A 23393-nucleotide genomic window follows, 5' to 3' on the forward strand; every position below is an offset into this window, starting at 1 on the left:
TAACACTCATCAATAAAACATAAAAGAAAAAAGCCGGCGAACAAGGAGAAGCCTGCAGAGAGCGCCCGCCAGATAGTAGAAGTAGTCTAGAGAAAAGCAGCAACGGAGAAGGTGCTGGAGCACTCTCAGACCAAAGAAACAAATCATGGAGAGAGCAAAAATCAGAACCCACTCTCACAGAACATACAAACTGAACCATCTCAACATCCTAAGTGGCTCTCGCTAATCGGGTACTGTATAAGCTCTGAGAAACCCAGGAGATGATAGTAATAACAGCTGGAGCAAGTAGACAACGCCCCAAAGATGAAAATCAATAGTAACCTCAAGTCCAATAAATGACTCACCAGCTGGGGCTAGAAGAGAGCGACCCAGTCATCGGAGAAATAACGGGTGTAGAAGCACATCCAAAGAAGCGACACTAACAACCTCGCACACAGGCTCACCCACACACGCACGCACGCACTCGCACAAGTTTTTTTTTTTTTTTTTTTTTCTCGTCGTTTTTTTTTTTTTTTTCGTTTTTTTTTTCTTTTTTCTTTTTTTTCTTTTTTTTTTCTTTTTTTTTTTTTTTTTTTTTAACAAGGCCTGGTACGAAGACTAGTAACATCTGGCTCTGAAGTATGGGAGCCCAGAGAGATCAGATCGGGCAAGAGTGGAAACATGGGTGGGGAGGGAGGATCCTAGAACTAAGGTATACCGCCTGAGCGTATGAGCCTCCAATGCCAACGCATCCGCCACCGAGTTCCCCTCACGGAATATATGGGAAATATGAACCTGACGCCCCCTCAAAAGACAAACAATCCTGATAACAATGTGATCCACAGGCCAACTACACCTCCTAGATCTGATAGTCTGAATAGAAATCTGCGAGTCGGTCTCAATCCAAAGAGGGAAAAGGCTGAAATCAGAACAGATAAGGAGACCCCTCCACACGGCCCACAACTCTGCTCTGACATTGGTCCCGACACCAATGAACTCACTGAAGGAAAGGATGATCCTGCCTGACGAGTCTCGATTAATGCCACATGCTGAAGAATCACCGGGGTTCCCCCGAGAGCTTCCATCCACATTCAATTTGAAACAACCCGCGGGTGGACGAAGCCATCTGACAATCATCATTTTGCGGGTTCTTAGATGACGAACCGAAATACCCATGAGAGTGGCAGCATGGGAGAAGCCCAGCCAATGGCAAGACTTGATGATATGGGCAGAATAAGCCAGTCTGAGGTAAGACGTGATCTGGGATATGACAGTCGCAGCAGAGATATGCAACTGTCTATGCTTGGCATCATTTCTAGCAGTCCAAAAGAACCACAAAAAGATGAAAGGGAGGAACTCTTTCACATGACCACCAGGTGACCAGTTTAGGTTCTTCTTCCAAGCACTGAGAAACAAACTGAAGTCAAGGGTTCGAGGAATACGAACCCTGAAGATGGCCCCAAAGTAATGCCACACAGAACGGGCTATCGGGCCGTCAAGGAATAAATGGGAGAACTTCTCTGCCATGTCACAACAATGACACCGAGACACCAGAGTAATCCCGCGCTGCTGAAGCACCTCATCAACAGGGAGCCACATATGCCAAAATCTCCACAGGAAGAAGGACATAGTAGGCCTCAGCCAGCTACCCCAACAGGGGGTGAGAATATCCTGAATGGGAGCTCTCACACGCACGGACTCCCAGGCAGACCGGAAAGAAAATACGCCATCAGGGCTCAGAATCCAGCGAGCAACATCTGGCGCACCACAAGCAATGGGAATCAGAGTAATATCCTCTGCCAGAACTGGACCAACAACAAATGAGAGCCTATCAAAGTCCCACCCGTCATCCAAAAAGAAGCAAGAGAGACGAATGCCACGGTCACCACGGACCTGACGCAGAGTGGATAGAGGGGCATCGCCAAACCAGGTATCATCCCAAAAGGATAATTCCCCGGTGCCGACCCGCCAACGGATGCCGGACTCAGCTCTAGGACGAATATGGATCATCCTGCGCCAAGTAGGAGAAATGTGCACCCGAATGGGGACATAAGACGGATGCTCAGTCCTACAATACTTATTCAGGAGGAATTTCGCCTAGAGGGAAATGCCCTGCCTGAATCTGAACCATAACTTGATCGAAAAACCATCAACCAAGTCCTTCAACTTGCGGAACCCGAGACCCCCCTTCAAAGACAGGGAAACAAGCACGAGACCATCTGGCCCAATGCCACTTCTTCTCAAGGGGACGAGACCCCCATAAGAAACCATTGAAAATCAGCTCAAGTCTCTCGATGACCGCCAAAGGAGGCTGGATGACCTGGAAAAGATAGATGGGGAGGGAAAGGAGCACACTGCGAATGAGAGTCATACGACTCCCAGGAGACAAGGTGCGGGAGTCCCAACCTTCTAATTTCTTCCTAACGGCTTTAAGAATGGGCTCAAAGAGAGAACACTTGCGATTCCCTCGGAAAAGAGGGACTCCAAGGTAAATGATAGGAAGCTGCCCCTCTCTGAAGCCAGTCAAACGAAGAAGTCGAAGCCGAGAACTCGCAGGGCAGCTAGGAGGGAGGAAGATAGCGCTCTTGGAGACATTGACCATCTGGCCCGAACAATTGGCATAATGCCCAAGAAAATCCATAATTCGACGAATGCCAGGGGTCCCACCATTAGCAAAAATAATGATATCATCAGCATAAGCTAAGTGGGAAACCAGGGTGCCACACCCCGATCGAAAACGAGTATCCGAAAATAGCAGAGAAATGCGATTCAGGCCCCGGGAGAGATACTCCGCCCCCAGAATGAAGAGGAGCGGAGAGATGGGGTCTCCTTGACGGAGACCTCTGGAGGAACTGAAGAAGCCAGCAGGATTGCCATTGATATTCAAAGAGAACTTGCAATGAGAAATGCAAGCCGATACCATGGCAACAACTGTATCCGAAAAGCCAAGCTTTTTGAGAATCTGGAGGAGAAAAGGCCATTGAACCCTGTCGTAGGCTTTAGCCATATCCAACTTGATAATGACATTACCCCCGCGAGAGGGTAGGTTGAAACTATGAATGAGTTCCTGGGCAAGAAGGATGTTATCAGATATAATTCTGCCAGGAACGAAACCACTCTGATTCATAGAGATGATCTTCTCGACAACCTTGCTCATACGCGAATAGAGCAACTTCGAGATGATCTTGTTCGTGACATTACAGAGGCTTATAGGACGAAATTCAGTCCAAGACTGAGCTCCCTCAACTTTCGGAATCAGAGTGATGGTGGTAGCAGTGAAACCCTGGGGCATCGGGGACCCATGAAAGAAGTCCAACACCGCATCGAGAACATCATGCTGGATAATGTCCCAACAGTGCTGGAAGAAAGCCGAGGAGAAACCATCAGGCCCCGCAACACTATCCCTATGGATGGAGAAGACGACAGCACGAACCTCTTCCAAAGAAGGGTCTGAAGTAAGATGGCGGTTCTCTAAGTCCGAGATCAAAGGGATGAAATCAGAAAAATCAGGGCAACTCAGAACAGAAGGTTCCCCAGTAAGCAAGTTCTGAAAGAAGGCGGTACCAGAGCTTTGGATGAGCTCAGGGGAGGTCAGACACTCCCCATCCTCCCAAATACAGAAGATCTTATTAACCACACGTCTCTTCTTGACCATGTTGTGGAAGAGTTTGGTGTTTTTCTCACCATCCTCTAACCATTTGCAGGCAGATTTTTGTTTCCAAAAATCCGCCTCCATGGCAGTGACCTTCGCAAGATCTTCATTACACATGGACAAGCGAGTCCAGTGTAAATCAGAAGGGTCAGTTTCACAAGCACCTTCCGCTATTTTCACAGCAGACTCGGCAGCAGAGATTTTATCAAAAATGTTGCCAAAGACATCCTGATTCCACCACTTGAGGTGACTCTTGAGGCGCTTGAGCTTGACAAAGAGCCGAGGCATACCCGCAAGATGACAAGGATTATGCCAGTTCAAGCGCACCGTCTGAAGAAAATTGTGGTGTCTCGTCCACATACTTTGAAACCGAAAAGAACACGGCCCACGAGCACTGATGGGAGTGGAGATAAGAAGGGGGGAATGGTCCGAGACAGTACGAGGAAGATGCTGAACACGGATAGAATGGAAAAAATCACACCAGTCAGTCGAAACGAGGACTCTATCCAGACGCTTCCAGATGGTTTTGTTCGTCCAAGTGAAGGACGACCCTTCAAACCCAGCATCAACTAAACCAGACTCAAGAATGAACGCATTAAATTCTTCCATGGGAAGGTGCCGCCCCCCAGAAGAACCAAGACACTCACTAGCATCACGAACGATATTGAAGTCCCCCCCAACAAGCCAAGGACCCACGTCAGGTTTGATCTGAAGCAACGAAGCCCAAAGATCGCGCCTTTCAGTGTAATCGCACTTGGCATACACAAAAGAGCAAAGGACAGAAGAAGGGAGAAAAGAAGCAGAGACGCGGACGTGTAAAAGCTGAGCATGGTCAAGGACACACTCAACCTGAACATCCTCAGAAGAGAAGACCCAGATGTGACCCGAAAAATTAGAAATGACACTACGAAATCCCAACCTACGAGTAATGAAACGCTGATGAAGCGGGATCATTGGCTCTAAGATAGCTAGGACTTTGACACGATGCTTCTTAACATAGGCATGAAGCCTTTGTTGGGAGATCGGGTTCCCAAGACCCCTGACATTCCAAATGATGCAATTCATGGGGAACGGCCACGAGAAGGGTGCCGTTTCTTGGCTGCATTATCAGAGACCCGGGGCCAAGAACGTTTTTTGCTGGGGTCAGTCATGTCGGAATCCCTATCAAGATCGACAGAGTCCCTACCATCACAAGAAGCAGATCTGCGGGGTGAAAGAATGGCAAGATCCCGCTCTGACTCAGAAGCCAAGAGACTAACCTCAGACGAGACTAATCCTTGCTGGGCAATTAAGTTCTCAAGAAGATGAGAAGAAACATCATCCTGTATGTAGGGACTAGAAGGGATGGAATGGCTGCTATGGTTTTCCACACAAAGAGGAATGTGATCCACTCCCAAAGGAACACCGACTTGCGGGGAACCAAGGTCCTCAGCACAGTCAGTAAAAAGAACGTCATCCTCCTCCTCCGCCTCCTTGGCCCATGGCTGAGCTAGAGGGGCACATTTAAACGAGAGGGATGACTGGACGGGGCCAGAAAGCGAATTCCCACTGACAGCAGGGTCAGAGACACAGTGGGTCGAAGGGGCAGCTGGGGCCTGCTCAGAACATTGTTCAGCAACCTCCAGATGGGCCTGAACAAGTGAAGGGATATCAAGAGAGACACCTTCGTCCAAGTTACTAAGAACCTCGAAGGCATTTTCAGAAGCAGGGCTTGACTGTAAGGGGCATGCTGAGCAGATCGTTTGTTACGACGACGGGGTCGTCGGACAGCATGAACTGTCGGAGCCTGAGTCCTCAAAGGAGGGATCAGCGGGGTAAGCAAAATACCATCTTTCTGATAGGGAACCACAGAGGGGGAAGAAGAGGAAGGAGGAGCTCCGGGATTTGGTCCCCGAGAATCTTGGGTAGGCTGAAAGGTCGAAGCCGAGGGACGGGTGGAACGGGCCGGCCTAGGATTTTTGCCATGAGAATAACAAACAGAAGTAGAATGCCCCAGCATCTTACAGTCGGTACAGTAATCTGGAATCTTTTCGTACACAACATCTATGTCTATAGTATGTTCTCCCCAACCCGCCCAGATCTGTTTGATTGGAGGAGTCAAAACGTTAAGTTCAACGCAAACCCGAGCAAAAGCACCTCGGGAAACATCGGCAGTGAAATCATCAATTTTAACTGGGTTCCCTAGAATTTTTGCTAATGCAAATAAACTATTCTTGTCGTAGAGATGAAGAGGGAGTTCAGGGAAGCGGACCCAGACTGGAGCAATGGAAGATTCTGCTTGGAATTGGAATTCAGGAGTCCATTTGGAGAATCGAACACTGCGAGGACCAAAATGCATTGATCCACGCGACCATAGACGCGCGTAATCTTCTTCACAGGAAAGAATAATGACAAGGAAGCCACGAGGGAGGAATTTTAAATCATAAGGTCTCGAGAAGGCGTTTGCGGCCAAGGACGCAGAAATAGATGAGTTGGGGACAAGCGACCGATTCCCATTAATTTTACCAACAAGGGCAAACTTGTAGGGAGCAGCCAGGGAAGAAATAACTGAATCGGGAAACAGAATCCCTGGTTTCCCGTTGACGTAAGTCGGTTCTGGTATCTCAGACATACCATGACGAACATCATTAAAACTTTTTTTAATAGAGCGGGGCGAGGGAGGTGTTAAAGCATCCTTAAAAGAGACGGTAGGTGTAAGAAAATTACCTGTATTGCCGGTAGACGTCGCACGAGTTGTCGGGGTAGGATTGCTGGCGGGTTGAACCGGTAGCTCGGCCGAGTTGACTCGGCGGCGACCGGCCGGAGCTGAGCGGAGGGCCGGCGAGGGTGTCGGAAGAGCAGAACCGGTAGAGAATTGGAAAGAACCGGTCGGGGAAAGGCCAAAATCGATCGGAAATTTGCTCAAAATCGGGTGAGGAGCTTGAATTTGGGGGTTTTCAATCCGAGATGTATTTCCAGAAATTGAAGACAAAGGAAGATTACCCATCCCCTGAGGAGTATACGATCCAAAGCAATTGAAATTTGGAGCAATATCGGCGGCGGAATCGACTGAGGAAGGCGGCGCACCTAGGGTTTGTGCAAGCGAAACCGTAGATCTAAAATTCCCGTCCATCGGAGATGATTCAGACGACGGCAGCGGTACGTCTGGGAGCGCCTTCATGTGGGCATTCAAGATCGGGGCTTGGATTGAAGATTGATGTTCCGAGCTAGCCAAAATCGACGATGAGGTGCTCGATTTTCGCATGAACAGTGCAGTCGGAACTTTGAAAGTCAAATCGGAAGAGCAAATCAACTCCGATTGGCATGAAATTTGGACAGTAGACTCGTCTTGAAGAGGCGAATCCAACGATATATCATTTGTAAAATTCTGAGTTGAACTCGCCGGGGACGAATTTTTGGTCGGAAAATTCGGAGTTTCGGACATGAAATTGGACAGGCAAATCACCTCCGATTGAGGTGAAATTTGAGTATGTTGGTCGCCTCGACGAGGCGTTTCAGATGGGCCGACGAACCGGCCGGGAACCGGCGGTGAACAGTCAGCCGTACTGGCGGCGATTTTAAGGGCGAAAATATGGGTTTTTTTGGGTACTATTCACTAGAGAGAAAATTTTTTGGGGGCTAATGTTTTTTAGGGTTTAGGGTTTAGGGGTTTAGGGGTTAGGGGTTTAGGGTTTAGGGTTTAGGGGTTTTTTTTTTTTTTTTTTTTTTTTTTTTTTTTTTAAACGCCGCCAGAGTGGCGGGGGGTTTGGCAGACCCCTACCTGTAAATAACTGAAACAAGAGAAATGTCGTCCGTACAGAGAAAAGAAAACCTAGGTGAGAAGGGGGACTAGACCAAGACCTCCTCAAAAGGCTAAAAGCATATGTAAACAATAATACGTGAATCAAAAAACAGGAAATAAAATAGTTAATCTAATGATAGCCGAGTAGCCATAGGCTATGATGACACAAGGGAGGCGTGTGATCCCGCCAGAACTCCCTGGAAGGTAGAATCCATGCACTAAAAGCAAGCATCCAAATCTCTCCTAAACTCTGTAAGTGTGGCAATGGGCGTCTGGTCCCACCCGAGCACTAATAAAAGGCCTAAGGCGGCTGACCCGTCCAAAGACTACGGGGCAGAGATAAATCGAGAGACATAGGGCGTCTGGTCCCGCCGTGGAGGCAAAGCTGGCCTCCTCAACGAGTGCGTCGGCGTCTGAGCTCCGCCAAGAGGAGACGCACAAAATAAAACAGCAAGAAAAAACCTGATACGGCTGCTTTGCCCAAAGACTAATGGGCAAGTAAAAAACTGAGCGACAAACACACACAAGATTCACGCACGCACGCACACACACTAAAGCACGCACACGGGCACCTACGCACCCAAGGGCTAACTCACGCACGCACACGCAGACGCATGCTCACACGGAAGCACGCACACGCACACACGGAAGCACCCACACGAACACCAACGCACGCACACGGACGCACGCGCTCATACTGAAATGAGCGCACACACACAGACGCACGCACGCGAAAAAAGCCACACACGCACCCACATACGAAAGAAAAAAAAAAAAGGAAACTAAAGGGCTAAGGAAAAAAAGAGCAAATCGTTTTTTTTTTTTTTTTTTTATGGCCTTTTTTTTTTGGCCGATTTTTATTTTTTTTTTTTCGATTTTTTTTTTTTTTTCCGTTTTTTTTTTTTTTTTTTAAGAATGCCTGGAACGCAGGTATGGCAGCCCAGAATGATCTGAGCGAGCAAGAATCGAGATATGTCTGGGGAGTGCCGGCCCTAACGTGAAAGTGTAACGCCGAGAAGAATGGGCCTCGGTTGCTAAAGCATCCGCCACTGAGTTACCCTCCCGGTAAACATGAGAAATATGAACAGCATGCCCTCGCATAAGACAGCAAATCCTAGAGACAATAAAGTCAAGAGCCCACTGACATCTACGAGAACGGAGGATCTGGATGGAAATCTGGGAGTCGGTCTCAATCCAAAGGGGAAAAAGGCTAAGGTCAGAACAAAGAAGGAGTCCTCTCCAAACAGCCCACAGCTCCGCCCTGATGTTGGTCCCTACTCCGATGAACTCGCTGAACGAAAAAAGAACCTGGCCAGAAGCATCACGAGCAACCCCTCCAACAGTAGACTCCCCGGGGTTACCTCTCGAACTGCCGTCTATGTTGAGCTTGAAGACCCCAGGAGGAGGTCTGAGCCACCTAACAATGGTCATCTTCAACAGGCGCTGAAGACTGACCGAGAGACCTATCTGTCTCGCCACCTGAAGATAGCCCAGCCAGTGCTTGGGCTTAACAATGGAGGCCGAGTGAGCAAGACGAAGATAGGATAAAACCTGATGCTTGACCGTCTCCCCGGAGATGGGTAAGTGACGGTGCTTCGCATCGTTACGAGCTGTCCAGAGGAACCAAATGACGATGAAGGGCAGGAATTCCTTCACGTGGCCCCCCGGAGACCAGTCGAGGTTCCTCTTCCAAGAGCAGAGGAACAGATTGAGATCCCCAGTCGAGGGGATATGGAAGCGGAAAACGGCACCGAAAAAATGCCAAACATGGCGGGCAACGGGGCTGTCAAGGAAGATGTGCGTGAATGTCTCTGACAAACCACAACACTGACACTTGGAAGCAAGAGCCACACCGCGCCGCTGAAGGACCTCATCGATCGGCAGCCACCGATGCCAGAGTCTCCAGAAGAAGAAGGACATGGTGGGTCTCATCCACCGACCCCAGCAGGGGATAAAAATATCAGACGGAGGGCCACGATGACGAACCAACTCCCAGGCTGATTTCGTCGAGAAAACCCCGTCCGAGCTGTGAATCCAACGGGCAGAGTCAGGCTCACCCACAAGAATGGGGACCAAAGTGATGGCCTCTGCAACAGAGGGGGCAACAACAGAGCAAAGACGATCGTAGTCCCACGCCCCCTCAACGAAGAAACTAGAGACGCGGGCCTCACGGTTCCCTCTAACCTCCCTCTGATCAGACAGAGGGGTATCATCAGTCCAGATATCATCCCAGAATGAGATGTCTCCGTGACCAATTCTCCATCGAATGCCAGGCTCAGCGCGGGGCCGAATCTGTAAGAGGCGCCGCCAAGAAGGGGAGATGATCCCACGACATGGGACACGAGCTGGGTGCAGAGTCTTGCAGTACTTCTGCAGCAGGAACTTCGCCCAGAGGGAAGATCCCTGTCTGAATCTGTGCCACAACTTAATGGAGAAACTGTCCACAAGGTCTTTCAACCTGCGGAAACCTAGACCTCCCTCTAAGGGCGGGAGGCACGCACGGGACCACCGAGCCCAATGCCATTTCTTCTCCTGCGGGCGAGAGCCCCACAGGAAGCCATTGAAGATCAGCTCAATCCTCTCCATGATAGCCAGAGGTGGTTGGACCACCTGAAACAGATAAATCGGGATCGATAGGAGGACGCTTCTGAGAAGAGTCATGCGACTCCCTGGCGAAAGAGTACGAGTCTCCCATCCCTCGAGTTTTTTCCTGATCTGAAGCAGGAGGGGCTCGAAAAGCACGCATTTTCTGTGCCCCCTGAATAACGGTGCGCCCAGGTACTTCATAGGGAGGAGCCCCTCAGCAAACCCGGTGATGCGCAGGATGCGGGAGCGGAGGCGCTCCGGGCATCTCGGGGGCAGAATGACGGCACTCTTAACCACATTGACCAGCTGGCCAGAGCAGTTCTCGAAGTGCCACAAGAAATCTTTGATGCGCTTCATCCCGCGGGTGCCACCATTTGCGAAAATGATGACATCGTCAGCATATGCGAGGTGGGAGATCATGATGTCACATCCCGAACGGAAGCGGAGCTCGGGGTGCTGAGAAAACAGGCGGTTCAGACCCCGCGAGAGATATTCGGCCCCAAGAACAAAGAGGAGAGGGGACAGGGGGTCGCCCTGGCGAAGCCCCCTGGTCGAGCTAAAGAAACCAGCAGGGGTCCCATTGATGTTGACGGAGAACTTGCAGAGGGATATGCAAGTCGACACCATCGCCACCACCTGCTCAGAGAAACCGAACTTCCGGAGAACATCCAGGAGGAACGGCCACTGGACCCTATCGTAGGCCTTGGCCATGTCCAGTTTCAGGATAACATTACCTCCCCGGGTGGGGAGGTTCAGACTATGAGTAAGCTCCTGGGCCAGGAGAATGTTATCCGAGATCAGTCTGCCCGGAACAAAACCACTCTGATTCTGAGAGATAAGGTCTCCGACAACGGTCTTCAACCTCGAATACAAGAGCTTAGAGATGATTTTGTTCGAGACATTGCACAGGCTAATGGGGCGGAAGTCCGTCCACGCATGTGCGCCCGCCACTTTGGGAATCAAAGTGATCGTGGTGGCGGTGAAACTCTGGGGGATCGGGGAACCATGAAAAAAATCAAGGACTGCATCAAAGACGTCCTGATGAACAATATCCCAACAGTGCTGATAGAAAAGCGAGGAGTACCCGTCGGGGCCAGCCACACTGTCCCTAGAGATGGAGAAAACCACAGCGCGCACCTCCTCCAAGGTGGGGTTGGCGGCCATACTGTGGTTCTCAGATTGCGAGATGATAGACGGGAAGTCAGAGAAGTCTGGGCGGTCAAGCACAAAGGGGTCCCCAGTGAGGAGATTTTCAAAGAAAACAGCCCCAGATTGCCGGATAAGCTCTGGGGACGTGAGACAAGTCCCGTTGTCCCAGATCCTGAAGATTTTGTTGGCCACGTGCTTTTTCTTAACCATATTGTGGAAGAGCTTAGTGTTCCTCCACTACAAGAAAAAATGGCTATACTGACATTTTCTTAGTGACATTTTTAAAATAATGTCGTTATTACATACATATTATTACATTGGTTATACATAAAATTTTAAATAAAAAAAATATTAAATTAGATATGTTATAATGACATATTTAATGAATGTCACTAAAAGTTAATATTTTTCCCGCTCATTTCCAATTTCACTCTCACTCTCACCGCCATACATCTCTAAATTTTTTTTATCTCTCCACCAATCTCATTATCTCACCCCAAATCGGCTTCCTTCCAATCCCTTGCATCATTGCACAACACCACATTTTGCCACCAGAGCCACCGTGAATCATGGCTCATGACATGTAGCTTCGGTCTAAGCCATGAATCGAAGGATTTGAGCCTCGATTCGGGAGACTCGAAGCCCTAGAGCGAGTCTTGTTTCTGCAATTTCTTGTGCTGTCTTGTTCGAGATTTCCAGCCTAGTTCTTGGTGAGTTTTATTAAAGTCGTAATTGTAATTTATAGAAAACGTGTTTTTCCTGTTCTTGCTCTTAGGTGGGTTGATCCAGATTCGGAGAAACGGCTCAAAATGAGCCAGGTTGTGCGGATGCTGGAAGCGGATGAGTGCCCTTACCGTGAGGTGAGTTTTATCCACAATTTTTCATTCACGTCAAAGAGTAAAGATCGCAAAATTAATCTGAAACTTATTCTTACCTTCACTGAAATTGTGGTCCCCTGAAATCCTAACCATCTATGTGAAACTTTCCAATTTTTGCCACTTGCAGGATCGAAGAAATAAGAAAAGCAGAACAACTAGCATGGATGTTGAATCCATGAAAGATAATTGTGATTCATCTAACACAGAAAGGAAGGTAGAAAAGTCAGAGCCACACATCTGAGCCTACCAATGGATAGAACTGACAAACTGATGCAATTCAAGGTTCTCACCAATTTGATTTTAGAGCTTTGTGACTATGATATTCACATTTTTGGTAAACTTAGATCTCAGTCTGTTTACAAAGATTATAATCTTGAGAAATTGATAGCTCTCTTGTCATCTCACTAGTGATGAAAATGCTCTAGAGGGTGGGAGGGGAGCTTGTACAGGTGTTTGGTCGATCAATGGACCTTTTTCATCAACTTTATGATCATCAGTTCGTGTTTACGCTATATGTTACATGAGGTTTTCTTCATGAGGTTTTCTTGTCTGTCATCATACAAAAATTATCTTATTCACAGTTAAATACCTATGAAGTACACTCAGGGGAATAGTACCCTAGAGTGTAGGTAATCTTTTAGCAGTATATGTATGATGAAATATGTGTCATATAACAGATAATATGAGATTCATGGGCTACTGGACATCAGTGCTGAATGATCATTTCGTAGTTCACTTGAATACATTACTTTCCTTTGAAGCCCCCTTAAAAAGACCAGTACCACTTGGCAACCTTGTCCATTTTCACCTGTTCTGTTCCCTTTAGTATCTATACATGTTAGTTTATAAATGGAATTAATAAACTTAAAGTAGCTTAGTTGAATAATATTTGTCTTTACTGATAAGAAATTTGTTCAACTCTGTTCCCGTGTTGCTAGAACTCTGAAAAGTTTACAAATGTTTACATTATCATGCTTATTATTTCCAATATATTTAGTTGTTTCTTGCCCTTTTTTTTCTCTTGTAGTAGGAATCGAATCGTTAACTTGTTCAGAGGCTCATCAAAAGTGAATACACCGTAAGATGCATTTCGGCTACTTATTGTTTTTTGCCTCATTAATGGTCAGTAATATGGACTAGTCTGAAATATAACAAGTTGGTAAACTTGAGTTCTCTCTGATGCTAACTCTTCCCATTCTTGACCTTCAACAGAGAACGAATCCTTCCACGCTAAGGATTTATTCTGTCCTAGATGTAAGTATGCTATCCTTTTCTTCCTTCGAAAAAGTAGTATGTTTTTTAAGTGAACAAAATGTGATTACATCATTTTCGTAATTTGGATTTTGATTATCCTTCATTATTTTTGGTTGGTTTCAGTGTATAGAGCCTCTCTTCTCAATAACTTTGTTTCTTTTGTAACCTGAGAATTATTAAAAGTATGGTGGATTTCTCAGTGTGCTGTTTTTTGTTAAATAGTTTCTACCATGTCTTTTAGCATGATGCTGCGTGTCGTGTTATTGCAAGATTGAAGAAGGAAGGGGATGAGGCAAGGTCATTATTGGCACATACTGAAAGACAGATTCTCTTGTCTTTTGCTACTCCAAATGCTGCTGCATTAAGCAATGGGAAAAGAGTTTTTTTACTTGTTCATTTAGCTTTGTTCTTTTCTAAATTCTTACTCTAGCAACATTGTATTTATTCATCGACTTAAATGTATAGCAGTGAACAGTTTCAGCAATTATATATTATTACCTTGATTTATATTATTTTGATTCATTTTACGTTCTTTAAAAGTTTTAATATTATTTTATGTTAAAATATCATATGTATGAATTGATTGTGAAAAAAAGAATTAGAACATTGTTTAAAAATCTTGAAGTTAAGGTATTATAAAGTGTCCTTATAACCTGATATATGGACATTTTTCAGCGTCTTCGTAAATAGATTAAGGAGGCATCTATCATTGTCATTATATATAATAATAGAAGACATTCAATTGTGTCCATATTAATATAAAACAAAGGCACTTATAAATGTCCTCATTAACACAAAAGGAGGCATTTGTAAGTGTCTTCATTACATGTCTTTAGTGACACTTTGCAATGTCTTCGTATCTTTAAATCGAGGCATTTATGATGTCGGTTTTAGTATTATATACTGACACTACATAATGTCACTAACCTTTAGCCGACACGAGAATAGACGACATTGTTTTCGGGTGTCACTATAGAATAAATGTCACTATATTCTTAATATAAAGACATTTTTGAATGCCACTAAAAGGCTATATTCTTGTAGTGCTCTCCCCATCTTCTAGCCAATTGCACGCGGCTTTTTGCTTCCAAAAATCGTCCTCCATAGCCGTGACATTAGCCAAATCCGCGTTACACTTGGATAGGCTTTGCCAGGAGAGATCGCTGGGGTCATTCTCGCAGGTCACCTCTGCGAGTCGCACCAACTTCTCCGCCTCATTGATTTTGTCAAAGATGTTGCCAAAAACATCTCGATTCCACCATTTCAGGTGGTTTTTAAGTCTTTTCAGCTTGGCAAAGAGGCGGGGCATACCAGTCAGGTGGCACGGCAAGTGCCAATTAAGCCTGACGGTTTGGAGAAAGCCATGATGGCGAATCCACATGCTTTGGAACCTAAAAGAGCTAGGTCCACGAGCGAAAATCGGAGCAGAGGCCAGGAGGGGACAGTGGTCAGAGACTGTGCGAGGGAGGTGTTGGATTCGGATGGAATGGAAGTGATCTCCCCAGTCTACTGATACGAAGACTCTGTCAAGTCTTTTCCAAATGCTTTTATTGGTCCAAGTGAACGAGGACCCTTCAAACCCGGCATCGACTAAACCTGACTGGAGGATGAAGTCGTTGAATTCCTCCATAGGGAGGGATCGGCCTCCAGAGGTGCCAAGGCACTCGGAAGCATCCCTCACGACATTGAAATCGCCACCCACAAGCCAGGGGCCACTGGCTGGCTTAGCCTGAATGAGAGAATCCCAAAGGTGACGACGCTCTATGTGGTCGCACTTGGCATAGACAAAGGAGTAGAAGACATCTGCTGGGAGAAAGGCAGCGGAGACGCGGAGGTGGAGGAACTGGTCATGATCAAGCAGGCGCTCGACCTTGACGTCCTCCGACGAGAAGACCCAGATCTTATTATTGGAGTTGGAAATGACCTGGTGGAACCCTAACTGCGAGGTCATGAAACGATGATCCAAGACAGTCATGGGTTCGAAAATGGCCAAAATGTTGACACGGTGGCGATCCACTAAGGTGTGGAGCCTCTGGAGGGACTTGGTGTTACCTAGTCCCCTGATATTCCATAGGAGGCAATTCATGAGGAACGAGCAGTAGGAGATCTCGATCTGAGTCGAGGGGACCTAGCTCTACGCCTATTCTTCTTCGGTTGAAAGTCTCCCGATTCAGTTAGGCGTTTATTGACTTGGTTGGACATATCAGTGTCGTGGATGTCCCTAACAAAATCTCGTCCATCACATGACTCAGCACGGCGCCCGTGGAGGTCAGGGTCTTCCCCAACAGAGGAGGTGGAAACAAGAGTAAAATCAGAGTGTGGGGGACCATGATGGTGCACGATCTCCTCAAGAGAGTAGGAGGAGATTTCGGGCGGAGAATTAGGATTAAAGAGAGCTCGAGAAGACAGGAGAGAGACAGTCGGGATCGAGTGGCTACTGTGGTTAACCACACAGAGAGAAGTGTCAAGAACGGGGTCAGTCACTGGGTCAACAATGAGAGGGTGCGGTGATCCAAGGTCCTCCGCGCAGTCAAGAAACTGAGCAGCATCCTCCTCCTCCACCTCCTTGGCCCAGGGACGAGCTAGAGGGGCACATTTGATCGAGAGGGATGCCTGCGACGGGCTTGGTAGGGTAGACTCACTAGCGGGAGTGAGCAGGATAGCAGGAGAAGGGTGCGAAGGCAAGAGAGGGGGATCGATTGGGGTAACGGAGCTGTTAGGGGGGTTGCTGGTCCCGGCCTCTTCTGATAGATTGTGGAGACATTCAAAGGGATTGGAGGTGCGAGGGTCCTTGTTCAGAGCGGGCCTGGCAGGGCGTGCTGGGCGCCTGCGTCTGCGCTTAGGACCCGGACCAGCAGCTTGAGGCTGTGGTCGGAGATTCTGGTCAGGCGGGTTAGTGGGACCATGCAGAGGGGTATCAGTTTGGGCAGTGTCCGCCGTCTGCTGTGGGGCAGATCCCTTGGGTGGAGGACGGGCAGGGCGAGGGTTTTTACTAGGGCCTCTAGGTGGGATCCGGTGCATTAGTGCTGGTATGATCGCACCCTAGGGTTTAGGGTTTAGGGTTTCGGGTTTCGGGTTTCGGGTTTAGGGTTTAGGGTTTAGGGTTTAGGGTTTAGGGTCTAGGGTCTAGGGTCTAGGGTCTAGGGTCTAGGGTCTAGGGTCTAGGGTCTAGGGTCTAGGGTCTAGGGTTTAGGGTTTTTTTTTTTTTTTTTTTTTTTTTTTTTTTTCCGAAAACACCGCCGGATGCGGGGGGGTTAGGCAGACCCCTACCTGTATATATAAACACAAAAGAAATACAAGATAAAGCCTAAAGAGAGGGGGACTATACCAAGACCTCTCTAAAAGCTAGTCTAACAACACATAAAACATAAAACCATAAATCCTAGGGTGGCAAATACATGTGCCAAAATCTAATCCCTAGGAAAAGCGCATAATAAAACTGAACATATAAGAGCAACGCTGAATACATCAACACAATCGAAGCCTGTCTAAGCTGTAAGATCCGACTCAGATGTAGGTGCAAGAGACAACCAATTGTACCCATCGCTGAGCCGTCTGTCGCTGGAAGTCCAACATGACAATGGAATCCTACTCCGAGAGCTGTGCGCAGTAAATGATCTCGCAATCAAAATGGTATACGGCTGGAGAAGCACTATGCCAAAACAGTAGAAGCACAGATGAGGACCGCAATCCAGCTGAAGTGATAGAAGCTCCAAATCCCGAGAAAAAGGTGAAAAGCATATGGAGCTCCTAACGTCATAAATTCTAGCATGACTGGAACGCTGATATAAGAGGTAGCCAAGAGAGAACATGGAGAGCCGCCAATACACACAGCAAAAGCAAAGAACATATAAATCCCAACATGAATGGAGCTCTGGGCCAGAAAAATCACTGATATAGATCATCCAAAGCCACCATGAAAGTCGGCAAGAGAACCCAATATATAGAAAGCGGCGGCCAAGGAGAAGCCTGCAGATAACGACCGCCAGAGAACAGGGGTGATCCAAATAAAAGCACCAATGGATAAGGTGTGAGAGTCCACCCAGATCCAAAGAAACCAAACACTCCAAAGTGACAGTACCTGCAAAGGAAAAATACATATATATAGATATAAATAGAAGTAGATCCAAAGAAAGGAAGGGGCTGCAAATAGCTAAGAACATCTGTATCTAAGGTATGGGAGCCCGGAGATATCCGAGCGGGTGTGGATGGATATGTGCCTGGGTAGTGAAGGACCTAACTCTAAGATATAAACCCTAAGGGTATGAGCCCTCGCCGCCAATGCATCCGCCACCGAATTTCCCTCCCGGAAAATATGTGAAAAATGAACGGCCCGCCCCCTCAAAAGAAACAAAATCCGAGTGACTGTATGATGAAGGTCCCAATGACACCGACGAGAACGCAGGATCTGAAGAGAAATCTGAGAATCGGTCTCAACCCAAAGGGGAAAAAGACCGAGATCGGAACAGATAAGAAGGCCCCTCCAAACCGCCCAAAGCTCCGCCCGGACATTGGTCCCGACTCCGATAAACTCGCTGAAGGAGAGCACCACCCTTGCCAGAAGAATCACGCACAACACCACCGACAGACGAGTCCCCAGGATTGCCCCTCGAACTCCCATCAACATTCAGCTTAAAGCACCCAGGAGGTGGACAGAGCCACCGGACAATCACTAACCTATGGGTCCGCTGAAAGCCAACAAAGATACCCAGCGATCTCGCCGCCTCAAAGGCACCAAGCCAGTGCTTGGGCTTAACAATGAAAGCAGCATGGGCAAGACGCAGATAAGCCAAAATCTGAAACTTCACAGTCTCTCCAGAAATACGCAACTGACGGTGCTTCGCATCATTACGAGCCGTCCAGAGAAACCACAAAACAATTAATGGCAGAAACTCCTTAACGTGGCCCCCAGGTGTCCAATGAAGATTTCTCTTCCAAGCGCTAAGGAACAACCTGAAATCCCCTGTGCAAGGGATCCGGACACGAAATATGGCCCCAAAGAAATGCCAGACATAACGGGCTATCGGGCCATCAATGAAGACGTGTGTAAATGTCTCCGACATATCACAACACTGGCATCGAGAAGCCAACTCAAAGCCACGACGCTGGAGCATATCATCCAACGGGAGCCACTGATGCCAAAACCTCCAAAGAAAGAAAGACATCGTGGGCCTCAACCAATGGCCCCAACAAGGAGTCAAGATATCAGAAACAGGTTCTCTCAATCGGACAAGCTCCCAAGCAGACCTAATCGAGAACGCACCGTCAGAACTGTGAATCCAAAGTGCCAAATCAGGCTCGCCAAAGGCAATCGGGGTCAGAGTAATCGCCTCAGCAACAGAAGGAGCCACCACAGCACAAAGAAGATCAAAATCCCAGGCCCCCTCAGACAAAAAGTGAAAAACCCGAAGATCACGGGCCCCACGGACCTCACACTGGCTGGACAGAGCAGTATCCCCAAACCATATGTCATCCCAAAAGGACACGTCTCCAAGGCCAACACGCCAGCGAATGCCAGGCTCGGCACGAGGTCTGATCCGTAGGAGACGACGCCAGGTGGGGGATATGAAACCACAAGGGAGAACAGAGGCAGGAGCATCCATGTGGCAATACTTCCGTAAAAGGAATCTCGCCCAGAGAGAGGAGCCCTGCCGAAACCGGAACCACAACTTAATAGAAAAGCTATCCACCAGATCTTTCAATCTGCGGAAGCCAAGACCACCCTCCATCACTGGGAGACAGGCTCGAGACCACTTTGCCCAGTGCCATTTCTTCTCCAGTGGCCGCGACCCCCAGAGAAAACCGTTGAAAACCAGCTCAAGCTTCTCCATGACAGCAATCGGTGGCTGTACCACCTGAAACAGATAAATCGGCATGGAGAGGAGCACACTGCGGATAAGGGTTAAGCGGCTGCCCGGAGAGAGCGTCCGGATCTCCCAACCCTCTAACTTCCTACGAACAGACTGTAGGAGGTTCTCAAAGAGTGAACATACTCGGTTACCCCGAAACAAGGGGACTCCGAGGTACTTAAGGGGCAAATGACCCTCCGCAAACCTGGTGATGCGCAAAATCCGAGTGCGAAGACGGCCAGAGCACCTCGGAGGCAAGATAACAGAACTTTTGACAGCGTTCACCAGCTGTCCCGAACAATTCTCATAATGATGCAGTAAACCCATAAGGCGCCGCATACTACGAGACCCACCATTGGCGAAAATAATGACATCATCAGCATAAGCGAGATGGGAAATCAGAATATCACAACCAGAGCGGTACCTGAGCTCAGGGTGCTGTAGGTAGAGTCGGTCAAGGCCGCGCGATAGGTACTCCGCCCCCAAAATGAAAAGCATGTGGGACAAGGGATCGCCCTGTCTGAGGCCTCTAGTGGAACCAAAGAACCCCGAGAGAGAGCCATTGATGTTCACGGAGAAATGACAATGAGATATGCAAGCCGAGACCATCTCCACAACCCGCTCCGAGAAACCAAAGTGTCTCAGAACCTCGAAGAGGAAAGGCCACTGGACCCTGTCATAGGCCTTGGCCATATCCAACTTCAGAATAACATTACCGCCACGAGTGGGGAGAGTGAGACTGTGAGTGAGCTCCTGGGCGAGGAGAATATTATCGGAGATCATCCGACCCGGAACGAAGCCACTCTGATTCGGTGAAATAAGTCTCTCCACCACAACCCTCAGCCGAGAGTACAACAGCTTAGATATGATCTTATTCGTGACATTGCACAGACTAATCGGACGAAAATCCGACCAAGCATGAGCACCCGCGACTTTGGGGATCAGAGTGATAGTGGTGGCGGTAAAACCCTGGGGGAGGGGAGAACCCCTGAAAAAATCCAGGACAGCATCAAAAACATCCTGATGAACAATCTCCCAACAATGCTGAAAGAACGCCGAGGAGAAGCCATCAGGCCCAGCCACACTATCAGGATGTATGGAGAAGACGGTCGCACGAACCTCCTCCAAAGAAGGGGCCGCAACAATACCATCATTCTCCACAGCAGAAATAACAGAGGGGAAACCCGAGAAATCAGGACACGCAAGCACAGAGTGGTCACCAGTAAGCAAATACTGGAAAAACGAGGCTCCCGACTGCTGAATCAACTCAGGAGACGTCAGGCATACCCCATTGTCCCAGATGCGGAAAATCTTTTTCGCCACCCTTTTCTTCTTCACCATGTTGTGAAAGAGTTTGGTGTTCCTCTCACCATCCTCTAACCAGTGGCAAGCAGCTTTCTGTCTCCAAAAATCCGCCTCCATGGCGGTGACACGGGCCAGATCCTCGTTGCGATCAGACAGAGAAGTCCAATTCAACTCAGAAGGATCAGCCTCACAGACAGCCTCAGCAGACCGAACAGCCCTCTCAGCCTCATTGATTTTATCGAAAATGTTCCCAAAAACATCATGATTCCACCACTTGAGGTGATGTTTGAGGCGCTTCATCTTAGCAAAAAGGCGAGGCATACCACTCAAACTACAAGGCAGAAACCAATTGAGCCGAACAGTCTGCAAGAAACCATGATGCCGAAGCCACATACGCTGGAAGCGAAACGAGCTCGGCCCACGGGCAAAAACCGGAGCGGTGACCAAAAGCGGACAGTGGTCAGAGAAAGTACGGGGAAGATGTTCAACACGAATGGAGCTGAAATGATCACCCCAATCAACGGAGACCATAACCTTGTCCAACCGCTTCCAAATGGTCTTATTCGTCCAGGTGAACGAAGAGCCCTCAAAACCGGCATCAACAAGACCAGAATCCAAAATGAAATTATTGAACTCCTCCATGGGTAGAAGCCTACCACCACGGGTGCCCAAACACTCAGATGCATCTCTGACAACATTAAAATCACCCCCAACAAGCCAAGGACCGAGAGCGGGCTTGACCTGAAGAAGGGAAGACCAAAGATCTCTGCGCTCAACGTGGCCGCAGCTGGCATAAACAAATGAACAAAACACCTCAGTTGGTAAAAAAGAGGCGGACACCTTGATGTGCAGGAACTGAGCATGATCAAAAACACACTCAACCTTCACATCCGCAGAAGAAAAAACCCAAATATGACCAGAAAGATTCGAAATGACTCTAGAAAAACCAAAACGGCGAGTCATGAATATCTGGTCCAACATGATCATCGGCTCCAAAATGACCAAAATCTTAATCTGATGCGCCTTCACATAAGCATGAAGCCACTGTTGGGACTCCGAACTCCGAAGTCCCCGAACATTCCAAATGAGGGAATTCATGGAGACCGATGAGCAGAAGCACCCGGCCGCCGCTTAAACGAATCTCCCAACCTTTCTTTTTTCCTTTTGTTGACATTCGACATATCAGTATCCTGAGCACCAGAATCAGAATGCCGATCAAACCCCGTGTCGAGGTCATCAGCAGACATACGCTCGACAATCCGCTCACAAACAGGAGACCCTTGTTGATCAACAAGTTCCTCAAGATGAGAGGAAACATCTGGAGAAGAAGGAACGGAGGGAATCGAATGACAGCTGTGATTCTCCATGCACTGAACAGAAGTGCCAATACCCCCCTGTTAGAGTAGGTGCCCGTCGAGCCAAGTGTTGGCCGAGTGTTCACAATGAAACTCTATGAATAAGCAATCTTTATTTTAATAATATTTGAAATTATTATTTTGGCAAATCTTTATCTGTATACCCATGCTAGCTGCATAGATAAAGCCCTTGAATATACAAATAGTAGAAAGAATATGAGATGCTCATATGATGAGTATCATGAAACTCATATTTGTAATACTGTATATTCTAAACGGTTCCTAGTCGATTCAGCCGCCACTAAGAAGGATATAGGCCGCTCGAGTTAGAGACTAGTATCTGCGATGTGAGTACCATGTTTCATTGGTAGGGGACATTGTGATGTCCGAACATGCAGATAGGTGCTCCTTGTAGAGTGCACTGAACAACCCTCCATAAAAGGACTTTCCAAGTGGTTCTCACTTATCGAGTGGAAAAGTCCTGGTTTATGGTTGTACAGAATTAGTCCTTATGACCCGGGACAACATTGAGACTCTATGTGCTAGAATTACACTTTGACTTGTTTACCGACTCTCATGGGGTCATCAGGTGGCAAGGTTGGGTGTTCTGTCGAAACACATAGGAGTCGATGCATTGTAGTCGGGGATTCACCGCTTACCTTCGGGTATGGATATCCTATGTGTTATCATGTGTATGTAGGTTGAAATCTCTGATCAGAGTATGGTGGTAATTATGAAAGGGTTTCATAGATTACACCATCGATGCAACTACGACATGACACATAGTATCGATTCATTGACAACTCTCGATAAACCAATAGTTGTCGAATCGGTCGGGATATATGAGTTGAAGGGACCGTACTGTACGCTAACCATAATTGAATGGTTCTTGCAGGCACTATCATTTGATACCTAGGGAATCATGTAAGCGATGCTGCTAGGCGTTTAACATGATTGGTTGGGTACTATCAGACTTGAGTTCTGACGTTCTTGTTATCAAGGTGTTGATAAGTAAGAATGGAGCGATTGGGGTATGCTCGTATAAGGACATGTTTAGTCCGAATCACATGGAGATGTGAACCCACGGCTAGTCGTATCAATGAACCATTGAGGGCCACACAAGTGCTAGCTTTCTAGATCCCGTTGAGAAGTAAAAATAGTTCAATGTGTTGAACGGCTTATAAAGGAGTTTATAAGCGTAAAGAAAAATTAGAAGTATGACTTCTATAAAGGAGAAAATAGTTTAATGTGTTGAACGAATTATAAATGAGTTTATAAGTGTAAAGAAAAATAGAAGTATGACTTCTATGAGAGAAATATAAATTTTAACTTATGGAAGTGTTCCTAAGATTAAAATTTGGCCAAGTAAATAATGTAGTTGAAAATTGTGATTTTCATAAACATTATTGAGGACTAAATTAAATTAATTCAAGTGTTGAATTAATTAAACACTAGTGGACCTAGTAGAGTCTAAATAATTAAATTAATTCAAGTGTTGAATTAATTAAATAATATTGAGTCTTGTAGAGCTCAATTAAAATAATTATTTAACTAGTGGGACTTGAATAAATTCAAGTAGTATTTAATTAATCTCAAATGTGTTTG

The 23393-nt window shown here is 47.2% G+C and overlaps 1 protein-coding gene and 1 long non-coding RNA gene across 11 annotated transcripts; one reads left to right on the top strand and one right to left on the bottom strand.

Moving 5' to 3' along the window:
* The first annotated feature begins 11609 nt into the window (after window positions 1-11609).
* On the top strand, window positions 11610-13780 carry LOC140817527 (uncharacterized). Of its 10 annotated transcripts, XR_012114793.1 has the most exons (6): window positions 11610-12007; window positions 12153-12307; window positions 13053-13147; window positions 13238-13279; window positions 13403-13461; window positions 13550-13780. It is a non-coding gene; the product is annotated as an uncharacterized lncRNA (long non-coding RNA). The 10 variants fall into 10 exon arrangements; XR_012114789.1 differs by lacking the exon at window positions 13403-13461 and having other exon boundaries at window positions 11612-12007; window positions 13502-13780; XR_012114785.1 differs by lacking the exon at window positions 13403-13461 and having other exon boundaries at window positions 11613-12007; window positions 13521-13780.
* A 529-nt stretch (window positions 13781-14309) lies between these two features.
* Window positions 14310-15365, bottom strand: LOC140816158 (uncharacterized). The gene has a single exon (XM_073175238.1). It carries the CDS (start codon window positions 15363-15365, stop codon window positions 14310-14312), a length of 1056 nt encoding a protein of 351 aa, XP_073031339.1.
* Window positions 15366-23393: the final 8028 nt, after the last annotated feature.

This window comes from Primulina eburnea, chromosome 16, assembly GCF_022965805.1.
Source record: "Primulina eburnea isolate SZY01 chromosome 16, ASM2296580v1, whole genome shotgun sequence".
Taxonomy (NCBI): domain Eukaryota; kingdom Viridiplantae; phylum Streptophyta; class Magnoliopsida; order Lamiales; family Gesneriaceae; genus Primulina; species Primulina eburnea.

Excerpts from the sequence above, each read along its gene's own strand:
- LOC140816158 (XM_073175238.1), bottom strand. The coding sequence starts at position 15,365 with ATGAATTGCCTCCTATGGAATATCAGGGGACTAGGTAACACCAAGTCC.